At 38.8% G+C, this 16,801-nt stretch overlaps 3 protein-coding genes across 4 annotated transcripts in view; all 3 read right to left on the bottom strand.

The window, feature by feature from the left end:
- Positions 1 to 16,801, bottom strand: part of si:ch1073-513e17.1 (sialin) — a 193,501-nt gene that overhangs the window by 30,897 nt on the left and 145,803 nt on the right. The gene's annotated exons all lie outside the window — the stretch shown is intronic.
- On the bottom strand, positions 860 to 10,303 carry LOC111564496 (serine/arginine-rich splicing factor 10-like). 2 transcript variants are annotated; one of them, XM_023264115.3, is made up of 6 exons: positions 10,144 to 10,303; positions 7,196 to 7,300; positions 6,106 to 6,209; positions 4,673 to 4,844; positions 4,540 to 4,593; positions 860 to 1,975 (listed from the first exon to the last, which is right to left on the bottom strand). In XM_023264115.3, the coding sequence occupies exons 1-6, from the start codon at positions 10,206 to 10,208 to the stop codon at positions 1,759 to 1,761; spliced, it is 717 nt and encodes a 238-aa protein (XP_023119883.1). In that variant the 5' UTR covers positions 10,209 to 10,303; the 3' UTR covers positions 860 to 1,758. The 2 variants fall into 2 exon arrangements, with proteins under 2 accessions (XP_023119883.1, XP_023119884.1); XM_023264116.3 differs by lacking the exon at positions 7,196 to 7,300 and adding an exon at positions 6,727 to 7,028 and having other exon boundaries at positions 6,106 to 6,212; positions 10,144 to 10,283.
- LOC111564504 (fatty acid-binding protein, liver-like) lies at positions 11,256 to 13,882 on the bottom strand. Its single transcript, XM_023264126.3, has 4 exons — positions 13,724 to 13,882; positions 12,995 to 13,167; positions 11,693 to 11,782; positions 11,256 to 11,434 (listed from the first exon to the last, which is right to left on the bottom strand). Exons 1-4 carry the CDS (start codon positions 13,788 to 13,790, stop codon positions 11,384 to 11,386), a joined length of 381 nt encoding a protein of 126 aa, XP_023119894.2. The 5' UTR covers positions 13,791 to 13,882; the 3' UTR covers positions 11,256 to 11,383.

Genomic DNA, 16,801 nt, shown 5'->3' with positions numbered 1-16,801 from the left:
GGGAAAAAAAACATTTTCACAGTGAAACTTCTGATGTCCACATTTTCAATTTTGAGAAATCTTTGAACATTTTTTGGTGGCAAAAAAAATATTAAAAATGTTTCTGAAGAACATTCACAAAAAAAAAAAATCTACCAAAATCCATGAATTTCGCTGGATTTTTTAAATATTTTTATGTGAATGTTCTTAAAGAAAACATTAGAAGTTTTACTGATATATATGTAATCACTTTAGATATTTTTAGGATTTTTTTGGAAGATTTTTACTCATTTTTTGAAAATATTTACAAGAATTTTCTTGCCAAATTTGGGGGATTTTTTAAAAATAAAATTTAAAAGGGAAACTTTGAAGGTATTATTGGAGTTTTCTTCCTGAAGGTTTTGCAAATTTTCAGAAATTTGAGGAATTTTTTTTGCTGAATTTTAGGAGTGTTTTCAGACAAGGAAACCATATTTTTTGAAGACAACAGGAGGGTAAAGAGAGTAGTAGTAAGCTGGATGAAACCATCAGTGAGAGGCTGAACCAGCAGCTCTTCTGTTTCTGCTCTACATCATATCTAACAGATGGTTAAGCCTGATCCTGTGTCTGTCTATGTTACTGGTGTTTTTTTTCCAGTACAACGATCAATGGGACACGTCCGATTTCATACATGGTTGCTTCTTTGCTGTGAATCTAATTTCAGTTTGTTCCTCCCTGCTCGCTGTTCCATTAAAAGGAAATCAATGGATGCGACTGCACCGACTGTGCTGCTGCTTCCAGGCTGTATGTCCACGGTTATTCATACCGAGCAACAAGAAGAATCTGTGCTCGATAAATTAATAAACTTCATGTGAGGTTTACAAACCGAAGCCGCACGCCGTTTTCTTATACTGAATGTTATCCATTTATTACAGAAAATAACAGTTTCTTCCTACTAAAGATAGAACATAGTGATAAAACATGCAGCGTCACGAGTCAGTCTGAAAAACCATCAAACACAGTCGAGTAAACACCTCCTCTCGGAGCCGATATTTGGAGAAGCCTTTTTTGGGACTCTTAGAGAAAACACCACAAAACGAAGACGAGTTGTCGCACGGTTTGTCGAAACTTTTAACACTTTCAAGGACCACGGCGTCGTTTCTGTGCGTTTTAGCGCCGACACTCATGTACTGGACATGGAAAACCATCAGCTGCTGAAATCACATCTTATTGTTGCAGGAAAACTCCACTGAATGACGTAAAGTGACGATTTATGTAATGATGTCATGTGACAAATTATCGATCTAAAGCACGTTAAACGTGCTTTAGATCGATAATTTGTCACATTACATCATTAAATGAATCGATATGAAGCACGTTTAAGTCAAAAAGCAGCTCGGCGAGGAGTACATGATCTGTTATAAAACACACAGAAACGTCAACAGAGCGGATTGTTTCCTAAAATACTGAACTCAGGAAGGTTTTTTTTTTCTTTTTGCAAAAATGGCTGCATAGGGTTTAGAAAACAAAATCATCAGTAACGGCATATAAAAAGACAATATATTATTCCTGTCAGGCTACCGCTGAACACAGTTTATATTCCTACGGGGAAAGATTACCAAAACGATTTATTTACTTTCTTATAAAACCAAGCCGGGGACCAGCGTTTTTTTTTTTGTTTGTTTTTTTTAAATGGAGAAAAAAACCAAGCTTTCTACAAATGGTTCAGTGGACGTTACATTCAAACAAACGAATCTTTTCATAACGAGGACCCGTTCTGGGAGGTTGGACGGGTTCTGCTTAGCGTCCTCCTGATTTGTGTCCGGCCCAGGACCGGGACCGAGAGCGTGAACGTGAGCGTGATCTGGATACCGACCGGGACCTGGAGCGGGAGGTGGACTGGGCACGCCTCACTTCCTCCTCGGTGTAGTGGGAGGTCGACGGCGGGTTGACGGCCTCTCGCGGGGACGCCGATCTGGATCTTTCTCTGGACTCTCTCCGAGGCCTCTGCTTGTATCTGAAGGCACAAAGAGAGAAGCCGAAGCTCAGCAAATACAGTCGCTCTAGACGAGGAAAGGCAAGTTCATTTGTACTAAACAGTTCAGTTCAGGGTGCTTTACATCGGCAAAGAAATACATTCAAAAAATTAATTATAAAGACGATTAAAAAACAGACATTAACCTCCTGAGACTCCGCCCATTCATCTATGTCCTCTGTACCGGACATTTGTTTTTGATCTCTACCGTTTGACTCATTTCAGCTACCCTAATAAATCCTAGTTATTTTTAACATACCGTTGTTTTACTGATGGTAATCATATATTTTCCTGTATATGAACATGTCAGGATTTATAAATTGGGGTCAGAGTTCAGTTAAACTTTTTGTCAGGAAAAATAATCTCCCCTCGATGAACGTCTACTGTAGTGGACATGAGAACGATTTAATGGGGTTAGCTAACAGCTAACAAGCCTGCTAGTTCCCTGTTTACATTCAAATTTCTGCCCAAAAACACATTTGTTTGTGGGGTAATAAACATGTTGAATGCATTTTCTGTGTAAAGTAAATAATGTAATAAACAAATTGTTGTTTATAACAATGTTTCGTGCAACCTCAAATTTTACACTACTGTTATTTTAGTTTCTTAAAGTTTCCTTAGAAAATAGATTGACATTCTTGTTTTCTTGATTTCAAAGATTCGCAAAAATCGTTCTGTTGCCCACTAAAGAGAACATTTTACAAAAACTAAAATAAAAATATTTCTTTTAAATTTGAAATTGTAAGTTGTTGTTTTAGCTCCAAAAGGCAGGAAATCACAAAAATGTTAAACTGAAAGACAGTTTTTTGCCCTCGGTTCTCGGGAGGTTAAGATCATACATTAAAATCAAACCATAAAAGTGCATAAAAAGTCAAGAAAACAGATTGAGCGTCTAAGAGAAAGCTGCAGTAAACAATCTGGTTTTCAGGCCTGATTTATAAGAGCCGACAGTTTGAGCAGACCTCAGGTGTTCAGGAAGTTTGTTCCACAGGTGAAGAGCATGAATAGGTGAATGCTGCTTCACTAATCATGGTTCTGGTTCTGGGAACACAGTAAACCTGTCCCTGATGACCTCATGATCAAGTAAGAAAACAACAAGGTGAAACTTGAGCTTATTTTCCTGCTGGACGTCCACCTTTTGCCTGCTGTTTACATAAAGAAATGTAAACTGGTGGAGCTGCTGCTGAACATAAATCACAGTCAGACGACACACTTGTGCCTTTAAATAACCTTCAAGGAAGCAGCAACACACCTCTGGAAAAACACACTACAGTTGCCGTTTGACTCACAATGTACAAGTTTATGTGTGTGCAAAGTCTATATAAGTTAATAAAACCATGAGCACATACACTGACATTAAACAGTTTGGGGTCACCTAGACTATTTCACATTTTCCATGAAAACTCACACTTTTATCCATGTGCTAACATAACTGCACAAGGGTTTTCTAATCATCAATGAGCCTTTCAACACCATTAGCTAACACAATGTAGCATTAGAACACAGGAGTGATGGTTGCTGGAAATGTTCCTCTGTACCTCTATGGAGATATTCCATTAAAAATCAGCTGTTTCCAGCTACAATAGTCATTTACCACATTAACAATGTCTAGACTGGATTTATCATTCATTTAATGTTATCTTCATTGAAAAAAATGCTTTTCTTTTCAAAAATAAGGACATTTCTAAGTGACCCCAAACTTCTGACCAGTAGTGTATATCAACCAAATACAGAGCTTTGATTTACCACATTAGAGCAGAACAGCTTAAAATCGGTTCACACTGAAGGTCATGAAGCTTCCAGTTTTATTCAGTTTTTTCAAATGGTTAAAGGCGTTCAAATCTTTCTTACAGTGGTGCTTGAAAACGTGACTTTTTTTGTTTTTACATGAATATGAACTAAAAAAATCAGAAGATTCTCACAAAGTCCTACAAGTGGATAAAGCAAACCCCAAAATAAGAAATAACTGTCCATCTCCCCTGATAAATGTCTAATTCTTTTGTCTAATTTGTTTAATTGGGTTATTTTTTGTGTTTATTCATGCAAAAATGTAGAAAATTCTACAGCTTTCCAGCACCACCACAAGCACCTAAACACAGCACCAAACAACAGCTGCCTTCCAAATCAAGTATTTCTTCTGTTTACTTTAGTTTCATTCTGCAGCGGCTGTCACAAAATACAAACTGTTTCATGCATTATGCACACAACTGGGATGTGCAGATTAGTCAAAATATTGTGTCTTTACTTTTGACTGCAGTGTGAAATCAGCTGTTATCTGTTTATACTCACATAAGACACCATGACATAACTGCACAGAGAACTGCAGGTCAGACTAGCCCAAAAAGCACACTGGCTTCTATACTGAAAATACAACCAGGAGTTTTCCTCCACACTGCCTTGGACATGCTATGTGTTGGTCCGTTCCAAATGTTTTTCCAGCAAACACTATAGTAGTATGAGAACTGGAACACACCCAGAGTGACGCCTGCACTAAACATACACCCGTCCACTCCAACTAACACATGGAGTCCTGGTAGAAGTTGTACCTGTCTTCCTCGCGGCTCCTGCTTCTTCCTCTTCCGTGCATCCGTCCACGAGACCTAAAGACAGAATTAAAAGTCGTTTTCCTTTTTAGAGAGCAAAGAAAAACTGCGAGGAGCTGCTGGGAGTAAAACTCACTCTCGAGGGCTCTCCGATCGCCTGCGACGGCGGTCGTAAGAAGGGCTGCGCGATCGGTATCTGTCGTAGCTGCGGCTGCGTGATCGGCGGCGGCGGCTGTCTCGATCGTAGTCGTCGTATCGGGAGGATCTGCCTGGAGAATGTCGCTCCTTAGCTTTCATCTGGTTTGGTGCTGGGGTGAAGAAACAGTGACAATAAACAGGTTAACTTCATCACAATTCCCTGAAAAGCTGTTGTGTCGGGCTGGAAGATGCAGCTGAAAGGTTTGTTATAATACGTGAGCTGTGCAACATTTTACAACACAAAGAATCACTGGGTGAGCACAGGTTAACAATTATGTATTTCTTTAATGATCCGTTTTCTATATTTTCTTATGTGTATTATGAGTTGAGTCTTTTCTTTCTGTTGTGTTTTGCTGTTGTTAGATCCTTTTGTCTGTCCTTTTTTTTAATAAACGTAGATGGACATATTGGTGTATAGTTATTATAAATCACTATTATTATTGTTATTATTATTATTATTGTAATTGTTTATAAATGACAGTACAGGGGGTCCTCGATTTACGATGTCTTCGACCTACGGCATTTCGTCGTTACGTCAGAATTAGTTAAGTGGAACTAGTTGGCGAGCGGAGCGGAGGAATACATTTTCACGCAGCGCTATAAGACGGCTTTGTTTACATTCACCTTGGACTGTGCTACATTCACTAACTTTTTGTCCTTCATTATAGCTTCCGAGCGTGATTAAATATACCAAGTTGTTTAAACAGTGCAACATATTCTGTTCCCTTCTTGTAAAATGACTCATACATTCATGAAAGTCGCTGGTATTCATGACTTTTCCGAAAAAGTTCCCTTAGTTTTACAGACAGACTGTGTACCGAGCTATGACTGCTGCCAAAACATGGGTAAATTACTGTGTACCTGAACACCACTTGGATAAAGTCTGTCAAAATTAGTACGTTATCAAAATTATTTCAGCCGATTAAGCTCATTGTTGCATATTTGAATAGTCTCCATTCACCTGTATCAAAACAGCTGGATGAAACCAACATAAATATCATGTTCAGTCAGTATTTGCAGACATTTTCCTGCTATTTGCACACCTTCTACTGCTATAGTTCAATCAAACAGTTTTTCTTGACTTTTCAGCTTCTAATATTTGAAAAACTACATTTTCTTGAGCTTCTATAAACATTAACATCATTGACTTGCAGAATTTGATGAGGCAGTTTCTTGGATTTTCAGCAAAAAAGTGGCATTCAAAGGCACCAACACCACGAATGTAAGACTAATAAAGGCACAAAATAACCAAATAATTTATTGCAGTTACTTGTATAAATATTGGCAGTCAATTATCACAGCCCTATTTCTGCATCACACAGTCTCTTACTGAGTTTGGTGCTTAAAAATAAACATAAGTCAGACTCTTACTCTTTCTGTCGCCCTGCGCAAACTGGATCTCGATCTGCCGGCCACAAACCCACTTCCTGTCCAGGCTGTGAAGAGCGTCTTCCGCGTCGCGCACATCTTCAAACATGCTGAGTAGTTAAGGGTTTGGTTTGTGTTCATTGTTGGTAAGACTCCACAAATTCAAATGAATGTTTTCCGCTCAAACAATAAACAGTTTACCCTCACATTCTGTTATAAATTTCACTTTTTAAGCTGGTTCAAATCCTCGTTTGCCAGGAGGGATGCCGGGTGTTTGTCAAACATTCAGTTGAATTTGTGAGGCCTGGTTTAAAAGGTAAAACACGTATAAAAATGTACTGAATATATAACTGAAAGACAAGTGAAAGAAACAAACAACACACAAATAGACAGTTGATTTTTGTAGAGATAAAAGATGAAGCAACCTTTTCAAACACATCAACTAACTCTTCTGAGGGATCAGGACAATGAATATATAAACAAATCAAACACATTAAAACTAGATTAAATTGTTTGGATCAAAATCAAAAATGCCATCGACGTCACAGGGAAAAGCTGATTTTGGTGTCGTGTCAAATTTGTGGATTTGTCTTGGGAGGATACAAAATAATTCAGACTTGTTACCTTTGGCCATGCTTGACTTTGAACTTCATCTTGATCTTTACACTCTTTAATCGACTCCCAGAGAGACTTGGGTTTCCTGCTTGCTTTTTCCTCTTAAACCTCTTTTTCTTTTCCCCATTCTTTGCCGCCATTTCCAAGCTTTGTCTCCGTTCCCTTTTCCTCTTCATGCTTTACTTTCTCTTTTCAACCTTTTCCCTCCCTCTGATCCTGCAGGTCTGTGTGTCACTTGTCTTTACAGCTACTCTACACGGGTCTTTGTAACTCTTTGTGGCCGGTTCCACAACTGGATGCTTTTACATTTTCTGAAGCAATAACAGAGAAATATGTGCGTTAGATATTCAATCAAATTATGTGGAAAAAAAAAAAGAAATTGCATAAATAAAGACAAACATATCTTCTTGGCTGAAAGGAAATTAAAATGGTTGGTTAGCAGCAGCACACACAGTTAAAACTCATTGGGAAAGGATATTGAATGTATGCAAATCCTCTTGGTTGACGTGTATAGAAGTCAAGTGGGATGTAGACATCTACTATCGGCCCATAGCGGCCAAACTCACGCCGCAAATCCTCAGGCCTGAACACCGTAAATACAAGTATGACTCAACTGACCATCAGATCTGCCTACATCATTAACCAGTAACAGCAGCTGGAAGAGCAGCCGCTGATCAAAGTTAAAGGGACAGTTTAACCCCAAATACATCATTTTACATCTTACCTGGAGGGCGAGCCACCTGTGGCTAATCCCAACAACAATCTGTGTCCCAACAGTGTGGTTTTGAAACACATTTACAGAGTTGTAGAGTGTGAGGAGCTACTTAATTTACCACTGGCTCCACAGATTGGACTGATATGACAGTTTTATCATCAATACATACTTGAATACACATAAAAAACAAGGTAGAAGTTAACTATGATTCCAAAAGAGTATTTAGTTTAACAACATCCAGGCATCTTTGTGTCCTGAATGATCCACGGTGGATGATGGCAAAGGATTAAAAACCTGAAAACTTAATGTTTAGCTTAAATCAGCTTTAGTTTAAATTCTGATTCAATCTCAGATGAATTCAGCTACTGTAGGTGAGGCTGTATCCAGGTCGACTGGTTGATCAATTTGCTCTTAGCTAACCTTATGGTACATCAGGATCCAGCTCCAGGGTCACTATTATTTACGACTACCTGTGAATACCCCACATTTTCACAACTTTGAACTGGAGACTGCTATGAGGGTACTTCAACAAGTTCTTGGTTTTACCTGCAAACAAAAAGGGTCGTACCTTCCATTTTGGAACATAACTGTATACTATAAACTCCTGTTTGAAAAAAGAAAACCACAAGTAAGCTTGGAAACGGCTGCTCTTGCTCCATGACAATGCATCCATTCATACAGCACAGGTGGCAGAAGCAGCCAAATGTGGCTTTAAACTGCTGCTCCATGAAGTTTACTCACCTGACCTGCACTGTCTGACTTCTAGAGTTCATTTCACCTTTTGTGGACAGTGATACACGGCTTTATAGCAGATAGTAATGCCCCCAAATGAAAGATACTCCCCTTTTTGTTTCCCAGTAAGTCTGAGAACTTTTTGAAGTACCAACATAGGTCTCTCTCTTTAAAAAAAAAAAAAAAACATTTATTGAATGTTTAGTCTGAGTTGGCTACAAAACTTAATGACATGTCAAAGAAGATGCCGGTGTGGTTTCGTACTGGAAAACCCTGCAGTGAATTTATATTCTTCAGTAGTTCTTGTGCTGGACCACCAGTAGATGTAGTTTTATCTTCAGAAGTCACATAAATATGTGCATGTGGTCTGCTCTGACTCTGTTGTTACCACTTCTGTATAAGATTTGTTATGCTGCAAACACTTTTATGTTCATTCATAATTTATTCAGGCTAATACGGCAGCAAGTGGAGTGCACTCAGTACACTTTGGCCTATTTAGTTCCCCTACAGATAACATGTAGATATTTATTTCCTTGTACCGAAGAGCAGCCACCACGTTGAAGAGCAGGTATGATTTCAGTCTACCAGGATATTATTTGGCTGAATACAGCCCCAACTGCAGCTCTGTATAAAAACAAAACACTCTGAATTTTCTCCCGCTCAGACTGGACTCTTCTCCATGGCAACGACAGCTGAGGCTTGTGGGTATTGTAGTGTTTAGACAGGTCTGCATTCACCAAAATTACCGGCAAAAACATGAATTCTAAGAAACCAAACTGTAGTAATTACAACTGATAACCATAAAATAAACCTATAGAATATTTCCTTGTTTCTGTGTTTAGTAACATTAAGGAAATAATTCTGAAATGTGAACACAGAGTGATTAACAGCACTTCTGTAAAAATTGGCCCCTCACACTCCACAACTCTATTGTGTATTTGGGTTAACTGTCCTTGTAAAATATGCACACTTTTTGTCAACATGCAATTCCTGTAAAACCCACTGGTGCATGACTGATATATTAACAGATGCACGACTGTTGTTCCATTTAAGTTATACCAACATCAAATGTACAAGGACAACCTTTCAGCAAACAACAACAAAATTATGTCTGAAGTTTACAAGTTAGTCACCATAATGAGGAAAAAACAGATTAGGATCAACACTGTGTCAGTTACACTGAGCAGTAATTATCAACAGATCATTGAAAAAATACACAGTTTTTGTCAATCATGTTTAAATATTGGAGCGATTTAATTGAGTAACCTACAAAACTATATAAAATACTACTTTATCTGCTTTTAATACACATAAAGGCTGAGATTTTATAGCGGCATTAAGAGTAGAAGTATATGTGATATTAATACTTGTACATAAGAAGCTCTGAGTACCTATTTTACTAGTACCCATCACACAAACATGTAACCTTTACCATTAGCTGAATTTTATATGTTATCTGCAGTTCGACGACGTCACGGTTCACTGACTGAATAATAGGTATTTAAAGTTAATAGCAAGAAACTAAAATAACGGTAACGTCAGCTGGGTTAGTAAACTATGATGTCCAACGGAATGTAGCCTATATTTTCCACATTTTCTCTTCCAAATCACCAAAATATTGACGTATGCGCAGTTTACGTGCTTGAGTTAGATAGTTAGCTAGGTAGCTAGCAGTGTTAGCGTCTTGATAAATATGAAAACGTGCGCGGGCAAAGACAAACAGAGACAACAATACAACCGAACCAGGCAGATACAGTCTTTAAAATACTACCCAATTGTTACAGTTGTGGTTATAGTTTATGTTTATAACAGAACTGTGGTGCTACCGGTGAATATATCTCCATTAACCGAACGTGCTCGCTGCTTTACCGTAACTTGAGGCTTCTCCGAGGAGGCTAACCTGAGCGCTAAGCTAACTCGGCTAGCTGCTGTTAACACAGTTAGTTAGTAGAAGCTGTGCGGTTCCGGTTCGGACTCACCTGGACTCATCGGAGATGTTCCTGACAAACAAAGACGTGTTTGGAGGCCTCATGTATCTGGCCATAAAGTTACACACACTCAGAAGAACGAATGTTTTTGGGGGAGGAAAATCTGCAGAGGGAAAATATGCAGCGCATGCGCACTAAGAAGGCGCCGTCTGGTTCTTCTTCTGTTGCAAAGAGAATTTATAAACACAAACCCACAGCGTCACCTGCAGGTTGAATACCACATAACAACCGATAAGATTTTCACCCAATTACTACTACTACTACTACTACTACTACTACTACTAATTATTATTATTATTATTATTATTATTATTATTATTATTATTATTATTATTATTATTATTATTATTATTATTATTATTAATAATAATAATAATAATAATAATAATAATAATAATAATAATAATAATAATAATAATAATAATTAATAATAATAATAATAATAATTGTTGCTTGATTGGTGTAGAACTTTTGAAAATGCAGTTACAAAGTGCTCCTGACAAACGTCAAATCAGATGAATAATGAAACAAATTCAGTAGGTTTAGATGCATCATATCTAAGACATATGGCAGTTGTTACAAATGATAATGTTACAATGCTGATAATTTATGTTCACTATCACCTAATACATGAACAAAAAAGCAGCAGAAAAAAACATGTTATCTCTCTCAAAGGTTAACTTTCTGACTTTAGGTTAAGTTAAAAATGTTGTTCTATATTAGCTTGCTGTAGCTCAAACTATTCTTTGCTACTGTGAAATTTTGCAAATTTAAATATCAGTGATACTAAAGTAAAGTTAAAACGTTTGTCCTATATATTGAATGCAGAAAAAATGACAGCAATCAAACAGCTTTAAAAAAAACTTTTAAAAAGTCCAAAATATTTTCTATATATGTTATATTGCAGTTAAAGTCTGAGCAGCATCAACATTTGATCACTGACTACAGGTGACATGGGACATGTGTGATACGATCTTTCCCAGCTTGTTTATGACATCAAACTAATTTCCTCTATAAAGCCCCTTATGGTTTAACCAATATTTCCACATCAACACCAGGCCTCACACCACCTGTTCCCATCCATAATAAAAACAAACACATGATTATTATTTGATTCTATATTTATTTATATACTTTTTTTTATCTTTATTTGTCATCATGTTATTTCCAGGTGACTTGCTGCTTTAAGCTGAGCAGGTCAGAGAAGAAGCCACAAGCTGCAGGCTGCTGATCAGACTCGCTTGCTTCTGCTGGTGAACGTTACAGAACCTGCAGTGATCGTCTGGAAAATACAAGGAGGTAAACAAAAAGGACACATGTCTGATTCACTGCAGATACTCACCGATTACCTCATCCTTAAAGAGCACTGACAAAGTTCTCTGATTTATTGTTGGCAAAGAAACACATTAAACAAGACAATTTGGTATTTTGCAAAATGGTAAACACACAAAAGCGAAACATTTTAAGGCTGGTTTCACTTTAAAAACTCACCGATTCCCTCATTTTTACAGCAGGTTTTAACAGATTTAAAGCTGCTCACCTCAACCATGTCGTCTCCTTGGATCTCTCGGACGGACGTGAACTTCTCAGCCTCAGAAATCAGCTTCCCGTTCTCCTCTCTGACGGTGCACTGACCAAGAACAGAAATCACAGCTTTAGGGAGTGGATCTCAAAAAAAAGTCTCCTATGGAAAAAGTAAATACATTTTAGCAATAAAACAAATTAACATGTAAATTAATTCTACAAAAGACCTGGTGCTGGTGTTGTTAGTAGGCCTGAGGGACTGAGGCTACAGCTCTGAAGGTTTTATGAACAGTCCTGTGTTGAATTTTTATTTAATATTTTTCCAAACATAAGAATAATAAAGAAAATAGCCCTTGATTAATTCAATTATGTTTTAAAGCCAACAAAAATAACATTATATAGTGGCAGTAAAGAGCCACTCAGTCAAATTACTACTGAACAAAATGTACCAAATTTACAAATATTTTCATGACACACCTACATGTCATCATAAATAAGACACATTCCTGCATTTACAATGATATTAATGTGGGCCAGTGCTAGACAGAAAGTGGAATATTGTTCTTACTTTGCTGAGAGCAGTGTTTCACATTTTACATTCAGTTTACTGTGGTATTACCTGTAAAAGTTGTAATTATCAGGTTCAAATTAAAAGATTGTTTGACTGAACGAAACCCAACATTGTTTCAAGATCCCAACAACTCCTCTGACAGCACCTATTTTGTTTTTTCCCTTTGTTTGGTGATTATTTATGCATAAATTTGATTTAAATTGATGGTGGGGAGCTCTGCAGTGCTGTTTCTGATATTTACCACACTTGACTTTAAAGGTGCCATATGGGGAAAATCTTTATTTTTCTCTTTTATGGTTGTTTTAAACCTGAAATTGTAAAATAAAGCTGTTAAGATTTGACCAAGTTCGCTTCTGCCATTCCTCAAACCCCCTACCAACTAGTTAACCTCCCAGATAACCAACAGTCATGCAGCTCGCAGAGAGAGTTTCTTTCCTGAGGGGGGCGGGGACAACTGCAGCTCATTGATTTGAACAGGACTAAAGCTAGGAGTTACACTGTCATAGTGAAGTGAATCATCTTTGCAATATTTTGAGCTGAAAGACACACTGTTGAGGCAAGTGAGACGTTGATTAATTCCTGGAAGAGGAACCTTAAAAATTTACAAAAACACTACCACAGCTTGATTAGATTCCTGAATGGAGACACTTTGTAAGATTTCGGAATCATCAGTACATATACACCTCTAATATGTCAATTTCTGTTCGACTATATATGAAGCGTTTTGGTATAAGGTTGTTGAACTACCTTAAACTTTCTGCCATCCATAGTGGTGAACTCCGTCTCCTTTCCGATGGTAAACGAGTGAACTCTGGTGCAGACGGGAGTTTTCATCGTAAAGGTGAAGTCTTTCCCATTCTGCTCGATCACAATCACCGGTTTCATTTCCTTACGCATTTTCAACATCATCTCAGGTGCACCTTGAAGGTAGATTTAAAAATACATACAAAGAATATTATATATATATATATATATATATATATATATATATATATATATATATATATATATATATATATATATATATATGTATGTATATACACTACCTTTCAAAGGATTTGGGTCACTTAGAAATGTCCTTATTTTTGAAAGGAAAAGCATTTTTTTCAATGAAGATAACATTAAATGAATGATAAATCCAGTGTAGACATTGTTAATGTGGTAAATGACTATTCTAGCTGGAAACAGCTGATTTTTAATGGAATATCTCCATAGGGGTACAGAGGAACATTTCCAGCAACCATCACTCCTGTGTTCTAATGCTACATTGTGTTAGCTAATGGTGTTGAAAGGCTAACTGATGACTCCAAACTTTTGAATGGTTGTGTATATTTCTTGTTCTTTTTTTCTTTTTACCAATGCCCCAATATTTTTTTAGTCCCCGAACACTGCCACTGTGGGATTGATAAAGGATAATCTTATCGCATGTATGCATGCAGAGGCAAATAAATCCCTTACATATGAAAAGATTCTTACCCATTACTTTGAGAAACTCTTCAAGGTTTTCCTCAGAATAAATTTTCCAGGTGCCGTTGAAGTCCATGTCTGCTGGTTGTGTCGTCTGCTGAAGATGCGAGTCGCTCTGGTTGACGGTTTCTTCCCACTGTGCTGGTTGGTACGATTGGGACTTCAGACTCCCTGTTATTTCTGATTGGTATTTCCATTGAGCCTCGAAGGACTGAGCTTGTTTGTCCTCATTCACCGGCTGTTGTGTAACTTCTTTAAAGTCTACACATAATCATATCAGGTGGTATTGTGGTCAGGCAGCTGTCCAGGTGATATATAGAGCCTCTAAAAAGGTTCTATCCCCTTTGGAAGTTTTCTCCTTTCATTGCTTTTTAACATTGAGCCATGGTACATTTATTTTGCTTTTTTTACATAAAAATTTGACCAAAAAAAAACACTATTTCATGTAAAAAAAATAGTTTTCTATAAAGTAATGTCAGTCAATTAAAAATAAAAAACTCAAAACAAATGTTTGCAAAAATATTCACCGCTTACGAGTCAGTATTTAGTACCTTTGACTGCGGTTACAGTGAGCTTGTGTGGTTAAGTTTATCAGCCTGAACATCTGGATGCTGTAATTTTACTTAATTCTTCTTCACAATACTGCTCAAACCATTTCTGTTTGCTTCAGCTCATTGTTTAATCAGAAAACAAATCCTCTCCAAGTCTCAGTTCTCTTCAGACTGCATCAGGTTGTCCTCCAGGATTTCTCTAGACTTTACTGCATTCACGCATTGCTGCAAATGCATTACGTAAATGCATTACTGCATTTACGTTACAATGCTATTTGTTGATTTTACATCAGCATTCAACACCATCTCCCTCCATAAACTGATAACCAAGCTTGGCCATCTGGGACTAGACACCACACTCTGCTCCTGGATCCACAGCTTTCTCACCAGCAGACCACAGAGTGTCAGAGTAGGAGAGGTGACATCATCCACACTCACACTGAGCACAGGTGCACCTCAGGGCTGCATCCTCAGCCCGGCCCTGTTCACCCTTTTCACACATGACTGTAGCCCCATCCACCCCTCCAACACGACAGTAAAGTTTGCTGATGACACCACCATAGTGGGATTAATATCTGACAACAATGAGACCCACTACAGGGAGGAGGTCCAGCGCCTGGTCAGCTGGTGCTCTGACAGTGACCTGGTGATGAATACCACCAAAACAAAAGAGATCATTGTGGACTTCAGGAGAGCCAGGAAAACAACCTCGCCCCCACCTCTCTGCATAAATGGAGAGGAGGTGGAGAGGGTCAGCAACATCAAGTTTCCTGGGTCTCCACATCACCAGTGATCTCACATGGACCTCCAACACCTCCCACTTGGTGAAGAAGGCTCAGCAGAGACTTTTCTTTCTGCAGAGGCTGAGAAAGACTAAGCTCCCCTCACAGCTTCTCATGAACTTCTACAGGAGTACGATTGAGAGCATTCTGTGCTGCTGCAGCACAGTCTGGTTTTCCAGCTGCACCACTGGAAACAGAAGGAACTTGGCCCGTGTTGTAAAAACTGCACAGTGGATTGTGGGAGCACAGCTTCCCAGCGTGGACTCTGTCTATGCTAGCCGGCTGAGGAAAAAGGCCAGCAGCATCGCCAGAGATCCCACCCATCCTGGACACAGACTGTTTGTCCCCCTTCCATCAGGGAAAAGATTCCGGTCATTAAAAACAAAAACCAGCAGACTGTGGAACAGCTTCTTCCCCAGAGCTGTCGCTGCCATCACACCCCCCACCCATTGCACCACCATCACACCCCCCACCCATTGCACCACCATCACACCCCCCACCCATTGCACCACCATCAAACCCCCCCACCCATTGCACCACCACCCAGACATTCCCCCCTCCCAGTTCATCTGTGCAATAAGAACTCTACTTCAACATTGGACCACTTTATCAGCACTGACCACTTTACTTTGTTTGTATATAGTACTTTGATTCTTATTTTTATTATTTGAGAGTATTTTTTAACTATTTTTATTATTTGCGCTGCTGCTAATTGTCGTGTTCTTCAGACAAATTTCGTTGTACTTCTGAACAATGACAATAAAGTCTCTTTAAGTCTTTAAGTCTTCATTTTACCCTTTTCCTTTACAAGCCTTCCAGAGTCTGCTGCTGAGAAACATCATCATGATGCTGCCACCACCGTGTTTCACATCATGATGCTGCCACCACCGTGCTTCACATCATGATGCTGCCACCACCGTGCTTCACATCATGATGCCGCCACCACCGTGTTTCACATCATGATGCTGCCACCACCGTGCTTCACATCATGATGCTGCCACCACCGTGCTTCACATCATGATGCTGCCACCACCATGCTTCACATCATGATGCCGCCACCACCGTGTTTCACATCATGATGCTGCCACCACCGTGCTTCACATCATGATGCTGCCACCACCGTGCTTCACATCATGATGCCGCCACCACCGTGCTTCACATCATGATGCCGCCACCACCGTGCTTCACATCATGATGCCGCCACCACCGTGCTTCACATCATGATGCTGCCACCACCATGCTACACATCATGATGCTGCCATCACCATGCTACACATCATGATGCTGCCATCACCATGCTACACATCATGATGCTGCCATCACCATTGCTGCTTCACAGTGGGGAAGTTGTGGCTGTGATGATGTTCAGTGTTTGGTGTCCCTCAAACGTAGCATCTAGTCTGATGGCTAACAAAGCTACATTTTGATCTCATCAGACCAAAGAACCTTCTTCCAGTTGACTTCAGAGTCTTCACGTCTTCTGATGAACTCTAGTTCAGATTTAATGTGAACTTTTTCTGTGTCTCTTTGTCTCCCATAAAGCTTTGACTGGTGAAGAACAGGAAACTGTTGTTGTATGAACAGTTTCACCCATCTGAACTGTTTCATCTCCTTCAGAGAGTCATAGGTGTCTTGGTGGCCTTAATCACTAGTCTCTTTCTTGCTCAGTCACTCAGTTTTTGAGGACGTCCTGCTCTAATCAGATATATACATGTGACATATTCCTTTTATTCCTTAATGATGGATTTAACTGG

This window comes from Amphiprion ocellaris, chromosome 15, assembly GCF_022539595.1.
Source record: "Amphiprion ocellaris isolate individual 3 ecotype Okinawa chromosome 15, ASM2253959v1, whole genome shotgun sequence".
Lineage (NCBI taxonomy): Eukaryota > Metazoa > Chordata > Actinopteri > Pomacentridae > Amphiprion > Amphiprion ocellaris.
The sequence above is the reverse complement of the archived record's forward strand: the minus strand, read 5'-3'. Positions and strand labels throughout refer to the sequence as shown.

What these genes read in the sequence shown, in the direction of transcription:
- LOC111564496 (XM_023264115.3), bottom strand. Translation starts at nt 10,208, where the DNA reads ATGGCCAGATACATGAGGCCTCCAAACACGTCTTTGTTTGTCAGGAAC. An exon ending in CGATCGGAGAGCCCTCGAGA is followed by an intron (nt 4,594 to 4,672) that starts GTGAGTTTTACT and finishes TTCTGTCTTTAG; the next exon opens with GTCTCGTGGACGGATGCACG. An exon ending in AGGAGCCGCGAGGAAGACAG is followed by an intron (nt 1,976 to 4,539) that starts GTACAACTTCTA and finishes TTGTGCCTTCAG; the next exon opens with ATACAAGCAGAGGCCTCGGA.
- LOC111564504 (XM_023264126.3), bottom strand. Translation starts at nt 13,790, where the DNA reads ATGGACTTCAACGGCACCTGGAAAATTTATTCTGAGGAAAACCTTGAA. An exon ending in TGGATGGCAGAAAGTTTAAG is followed by an intron (nt 11,783 to 12,994) that starts GTAGTTCAACAA and finishes GTTCTTGGTCAG; the next exon opens with TGCACCGTCAGAGAGGAGAA. An exon ending in AAGGAGACGACATGGTTGAG is followed by an intron (nt 11,435 to 11,692) that starts GTGAGCAGCTTT and finishes TGTATTTTCCAG; the next exon opens with ACGATCACTGCAGGTTCTGT.